The sequence below is a fragment of the Amphibalanus amphitrite genome, unplaced genomic scaffold (genome assembly GCF_019059575.1).
Source record: "Amphibalanus amphitrite isolate SeventyFive unplaced genomic scaffold, NRLGWU_Aamphi_draft 002617F_arrow, whole genome shotgun sequence".
NCBI classification, from domain to species: domain Eukaryota; kingdom Metazoa; phylum Arthropoda; class Thecostraca; order Balanomorpha; family Balanidae; genus Amphibalanus; species Amphibalanus amphitrite.
The window spans coordinates 18,653-25,558 of record NW_024884026.1 but is presented as its reverse complement, the minus strand read 5'-3'; the positions used below and the strand labels follow the sequence as shown (position 1 = coordinate 25,558).

Sequence of the window (6,906 nt, the reverse complement as noted above, 5' to 3'; positions counted from 1 at the left end):
AGACCGCAGGCCAATCGGTCCAGTGGTTGCTGAGATATAAGCCTCTCAAAAGCGTTACAGGCCGGGCCGGGCCGGGCGGGCCGGGCCGGGCCGCTCATACTGAGATTTTTCCGTTATATTGAAAAGACTCGCTTCGCTCGCTGCGCTCGCTCGCTCGTAATTATTTAACCTCGCCCGCACATGGGGGGTGCCACCCCCCAGGTAGTTTTTCTGCTCTGCACTCAATATTTTAGAGCTAGAAGCCTGTTTTTTTTCGTATAGCTGCTCCTCTATCCTTTCTTGACGTCCACTGAAAATTTCAAGTTTCTGTGGTTTTTGGTTTCGGAGACATGACTTTGTTTTTCAGGTCACCTCGATTTCGGCCTTTTTTGCCAGTCTTACCTCCCTTCGGCCTTTTTTGCCAGTCTTACCTCCCACCTATCATGGAAACATGTTAATCGACGATGTACAGATGTCAAGGTCAGGGTCAAGGTCAACCTAGGTCATGTAAGATAATTGCGTTTCAGGCAAGTTTAATTTACTTTTCGTGAAATTTTTTACTGCATTTCTGGTAAAAGCTTCTCAGATCATGATTTCATGTAATATGGACACATAAACAATCGGTGCACACATCAGTATACACACAGACACACACAGACATACAAACACATATCATTGACCTTGACCTAACTTGACCTGAGATGACCTCAGCAGCAAAAACCTGGTCGGGTAGTGTGACAAAGAGGTTCTAGCTGGCTTGGCACCAGAAAACGGCATCGTCATCGGTATATGCTAAGTAGCGCACTTGATATCCAACGGTGACCCAAAACAGCAACATTTTTAGTTTGACCTGACCTGGAAGGTCAATGACTGACCTGAGAAGGTAAAACTGGGTATCATTGGATTCGTCTTTTCCCAAAAAAAATCTTTTTGGTCCTTACCACGAAGCTCTATCTCTAACAGGAACGAAATGGCGCGGGGGGTGGCACCCCCCCCCCCCATGTGCGTTCTAGGATGGGAAATGGCATGTGCGGGCGAGGGTAAACACAACTGGGTACCTACTTATGTGGGTTACATATTTGTTTAATGTTAATTGTGCTACAATATACCTAATATTACAGCAAAACAGCTGCAATATCATATATAATTAATACAATATATTATTATTATATTATAATATCTTATTATATTTCATCTATCCTTTCACTCGATATCTTTTTACCCGACCATGCCTTTTCATATCTACTCTTTCGTCTCTGCCCTCATCCCCATCGCTTCCATCCCTAGCTTTCCATCCCCTCTTCTCTCCTCCCTTTCCATCCTCTCTCCTCTCCTTCCATCCCCTTTCCTCCCTTCACTAACCCATCAAAGTGCTGATGAAGTGGTTCTCATTGCCGTTCATCACGCTCGCCAGGGTGCTGAAGCATCTGCTGGACGGCGGTGTGAGACGTTCGCAGGCCTCCTTGGCGTCAAACCAGTCCTTCTTGGTGGTGCCGATGGTGTAGCAGATGCTGGCCACGTTCGAAGCTGACCAGTACTTGTAGAAGCCGCTGGGGCAGTTCTGGAAATAGAGAGGAGTATTAAGGGATTATTTAAGGGTGTATAGATGGACCAGTGCTTGTAGAAGCCGCTGGGCAGTTCTGAAGGGGAATAAAAGGGTGTTTTCAGGGACCAGTGCTTGTAGAAGCCGCTGGGGCAGTTCTGAAAGGGGATAAAGGAGGATATAATGGACCGGTACTTGTAGAAACCGTTCGGGCAGTTCTAGAAAGAGTAAAAGGGGTATGAGGGTTAATTAGCGGTTTATAGGAGGACCTCTACTTGTAGAAACCGCTCGGACAGTTGTGGAGGAGATGAGAAGGAGTAAGGAAGTTATTTAGGGATGACAGGGAGAGAGAGAGAGAGAGAGAGAGGAGAGAGAGAGAGAGAGAGAGAGGGAGAGAGAGAGAGAGAGAGAGAGAGGAGAGGAGAGAGAGAGAGAGAGTGTGAAAGAGAGGGGGAGACAGACAGACAGACAGACAGACAGACAGACAGACAGACAGACAGACAGACAGACAGACAGACAGACAGACAGACAGACAGACAGAAATGGAAGGGTCAGAGAAGAAGAAAAATATGAAGGGATAACGGACTGAAAAATGGAAACCCAATACATCCAGACGCCAACATTGTCCCTTCGAAGTGAACCAATGCAATCGAGGCTTTTACGCGGCTCTCGCTATAGACAACATGCAGTCCAACGTCAACCTCCTACCTGTCGACCCCTCCCTCCCCCACACACCTCCCTTCCCCTTTGTCAGCGTCAGACTCTGCCAAAGCTCGTGACCAACCGAGTTTGCCCAGTTTGGGATTCATGTGCTTAGTTAAACAAGTGCCGTCGATGTCACCGACAGACGACCTCCCGTTCGAACGACACAATTTGCGTGGAAAATTGCGGACAAAATTACGGACAGAACTGCGGACAGAATTTGCGACCGGAATTTTCCGGGCGACGTAACGGCGCGGGTTTCCGACCCGGAGTTTGGAGTTTGTAGCAGAGTTTGCAGGCGTAGTTGGTGGATTAGTCAAACGTGGTCCGCTGCAGGTGTGGAGGGGAAGTGGGGGGGGGGGGGGAGAGAGGTCATGCATGGCTGGACGAGGGAAAGGGAGGGCTGGAATTGGGAGGGAGAAATGACAGCTGATGCAAAATCTCTTGTGGAAATTGAAAGGTGCGAAGGAACTAGATACTACAAAAGTGATCTGAAGGGATTGCTAAAGGGATTATGCGGTAGCCGATAGTTCGCTAGGAATTTCCTTTTTCGTGACTGATACAACATTTTGTCCCCAGATATTCACCAAATCTCAAAATCAATCCACCAAACATCACCATCATCACATTAATTCAATGTGTCGTTCCTCTTCTTGGCTGATGACGAGCGTGCCGCAGGGCAGAAGTCGGGCCCTCATTAAACTTGACATCAGCGAAGTCGCCATCATTATACCCCAAGCATCCGCCTTCACCGAAAACGACGCTACGTCTTCTTTAACAAAGCCTGGCGCCGTTATTATGAATCAGCAAACACTCATCAGCGCTTATGCCGGCACTGTAAGCACGTGCTGACTTTAACCCTATTAGTGGCAGGCTCCTGGCTACCCCATATTAGTGGCAGGGGGGGGCTGTTTACGACCCCCCCCCCTTGATATCTCGAGATCTAACCGGCCGATTTTCAAAATTCAAACGGCATTCGATTTGGCTCAACGAGATCTACATTTCTAAAAAAAATAAAATTAAAAAATGTCAATAGGGGGGTAGAGGGGGGTAAAAACGGGCAAATTGCAGATACATTTTAGACTGTTTATCACGGCCAGGTTTCTGAACCAATCTTAACGCAACTTTTGCCGATCGATAGAGAATGAACCAGGAATTCACATGGATCCTAAAAATATGCATTTTCAAAAATCATAGGCGGATACAGATCATTGAGATTGGGGGTACACAAAAAGTATAGTAAATAAGGTTTTTGTTGGTACTGTTTCTAAAAAGGGTGGCAATGGTCTTGTCATGTTACAATTTTCTTATGAGAGAACGACTAAAATTGTATTGGTCATGCATAGGCGGTGTCAGGGCACCTATGTTGGGAGGTAAAAAATAAACCCCCTTTTTGGACGCCTGGATCCGCAAATTATAGCAAAAACGTGTCAAAAGAGGATGCACATTGCACAATAACTTTGTATATGTTATCACATGATACCTTTCATTCACTGTTCGTAAAACTGGTGCAGCATCGTGATCTTCACCCAAATGACTCGCTTCACGAATAGGACCCCCCAATTCCCAGTGCTCTGGAGCCGCCCCTGGTAAAGTTATTAACTTGAAATTTTCAGAGCATGTGCCCAATTTAGTTTTAGGAAAAGTCAGAAAATTTCAGCATCGTAGCTTCAGCGGTTTCGGAGATATTCCCGAAAAACCTGAGGGGTGGATAAAAACAACCCCCCCCCCCCCTGCCACTAATAGGGTTAACGAGGCCCTCGCGCTGTCGGGTGTCAGCTTCAGCGTGTTTTCCGTGTTTCGCAGTCGAGCGTTTCACTCAAGGCGCTAATTAATGCTCCTCGAGAAAGCGTTGAGTATCGAGGCGCTGAAATTAACCGCGTTGGTGTTTCAGGACAGTGCGGACAACGGGATTCAGCGGATAAAGGAATGCGGTAGGGAAAGATGATTCAGGAAATATGGAAGTTATAGGAACTTTGCCGGTATGAAGTTTGAACTTTGCATATATCATGGTTGATTGACTGTAGAAGTTGGTAGCGAGCATTGCAAAACTTTACTTCCTGTACACACACATTGCTTCCTATTTGAGCCGTTTTATACCTAAGCATTGTTTATAATGTTTGATGATTTTTTCAAGGAATATCTGCCTTGGAAATATCAGCTTATAATGTTTATCCGAAATCGAAAAAAATGTATCCACCAATATGTAGGTATCAAGAACAAAAGACCTACCGCGCCGTCTTACACAAATCTTAGAACAAATCTAATGCATAAAAAGTATCTAGTTCACAAATCTGGCAAAAACTTTCTTGAGACTGGACTCACTTCGCTACACTTACCGGCGACCAGTACTGCCTGTTCCCCTCTTCTACCGTCTCTCCAGCTACCAGATCCACGTCATCAAACACTTCCACCTCTGCTTCATCCAGCCATTTCCTGGTCTCAATCAGCTTCCCCAACTTCGTGATATTCAACACTTCAACCTCACCATTCTTCTCAAACTCCTGTGGTTTTGCTGGGACTGCAGATACCCCTACCAGAAGCAGTAGAAGTGGTAGAAAGACACCACCGCGAGCAGCCATGTCTCTCTCTCGAACTCAACGGCAAAATGCCCCGGGCGACGAGCTGTATGTGGCGTCAGTGTTAGGCCGCACCTGTGAGAATACGTCACAGGCGTGCAGTTTTACGGAGCACAGATGGGGCACGGCATTGTATGCGATGAATAGGGGATCGGTTGGTGCCATGTTGGATGGAAATTCCGACGGGCCTGCTGCTGAGCGAGGATATGATTCAGAGGGCTGTACTCTGTCCAATGTTTGCTCTATTCCGTCGCCGTTTTACCGTCCCGCTCTGCAGTCCGCTCGCTCATTCTGCTCCGTCCGCCCTGTAGTTGCTGCTGTGCCGTGCTACCCATCCTCCCTCCTCCATCCGCCCCCCCCTTTCCCCCGTGGGCAGCTGGGCTCCACCCCCCCCCCCCTCCCCCCCATTCCGCTCGGCGCGTCCTTTCCGCTTTTGTATGCGGGACACCGTTCGCAGTTAAAACGTTCCGTATTTCCCAGTTTGGACTCCGGCGTCCGGCTCCGCGTTGGCCCTGTGAATACAATCGAGCGTGTTAGTCAATGTCAATACCAGCCAATGTAGGTGCCGGTTGATAAAAGTCACTTGGCGGGTTGAACGGGGGAGTGTTATCCGCCGCTGTTGTTTTGGTGATGTTTGGAATGGTGTGAAGCGTGGACTTTTGATCCGATGTTCAAATGATGACAAAAGGTATCGGTCTCGCCTGATTGGATGACATTGGCTAAGTTTTTTTTTTTTTTATACGACAAACCAGTCAGGTTCTTTTGTAAGACATCAATCAACCTTCGGAAGGTTGGCTGATGCATTAACCCGTCAGTTGAATTGATTTTAGCTGCCATCGCTCTATGGTTGACGGCTACAATCTATCGCCAGTTATTTTTCAACCCATATATTTCATCGCTGCTAGCCGCGGACGGCATCACACCGTGAGATATCCATATCTGGATCTGTAGGAACACTGCGCTTTTATCGTGGGCAAGAAGCGGCCGTTTCTGTCGTCGCCATGCCGCCGCCGCCGTAGCCGTCGAACCGCCAATACCGTCGATGTCGGCACTGGGTTCACAGATAACCGAATTTTTTCGTCCCGACGGTACAGCTGATTCAATAAACCGCTCGACTGACGCTGTTTTCCTCCAGCGGGGACCTGAACAAGCTTCGGCTCGTGTCGCCGTCGTTTTTTCTTGGAAGTGACTTCGTTCTTATGCTGGTGGTGTTTGAGGATTTCACGGTATCATGCGAATGAAGTGGATTTGTTTATAAAGCGTCTTTATGAGTTTAGAAACTTCGTCCTGGAGCTCATTTCGTCACGAAGTTTTATTTCATCTTATAGCTGGTGGGGAGCGTGAAAGAAGTGTTGGTGCTGGAGATTTCTTTCACTGCACCTGTTTTGATCGCAGTGGGAACTTGGTGGAACTTTGACCAGGACGGCCCACGAAATAAAAAAAGTTGATAAAAATCTAATGTGCGTTGGCAATAAATCGTAGAGTAGAGCTTTCAGTAGCCCGTAGCCCGTTTCTCCAGCTGAGCTGAAATCATAGGGTAGTGTGGGGTAATTTGAACATATTTTTACGTCTTCTCCGTTGTACCAAATTCCAGCTTAACCCTGGATGAAGAAAAACTGCTTCAGTAGCGCAAGTGTCACTTGCTTTCACCATGCAAGCCTCATTTTTGGACGAGCCGAGCATGCCTTGAAAAGCATAGCCTCACTTCTCCACCAAGTCACGGTGTGTTCAAATGGCCCCACCGTGGGGTAATTTGAACATACTGCCTTTATCTGTCATAAAAACGATAGTCTCGCCAACACCGATGTTGTTTGACCCATAAACAAATAGGCAGAACAATTCTAAACATACCTTCACTTGAAAAATCAACACAACAACAAAAATAACAGTTGCAGAGTATCAATATCTGCACACTGCACACCGGTCAGTTGACAGAATTCGCCTGTCTTCAATTAACAGAACGTCTATCATTTTTGTTCGATAAAAACTCTCCCATCCTTACTGCATCTGTTATAGTGGTGCCAATCGAAACCTGGACATTTGGAGTTCTGATTTTGTCCAATGTCCAATTCGGAATTGGTAGGACAAAGGTAGCAGACTGGA

General features: G+C 47.0%; 1 protein-coding gene across 1 annotated transcript; it reads right to left on the bottom strand.

The window, feature by feature from the left end:
• Positions 1-1,341: 1,341 nt before the first annotated feature.
• Positions 1,342-4,896, bottom strand: LOC122377196 (the record flags this gene model as incomplete). The annotated part of the gene is made up of 2 exons (XM_043357156.1): positions 4,564-4,896; positions 1,342-1,540 (listed from the first exon to the last, which is right to left on the bottom strand). Coding segments are annotated over exons 1-2 (442 nt in total), but the record flags the coding sequence as incomplete, so codon positions are not given.
• Positions 4,897-6,906: the final 2,010 nt, after the last annotated feature.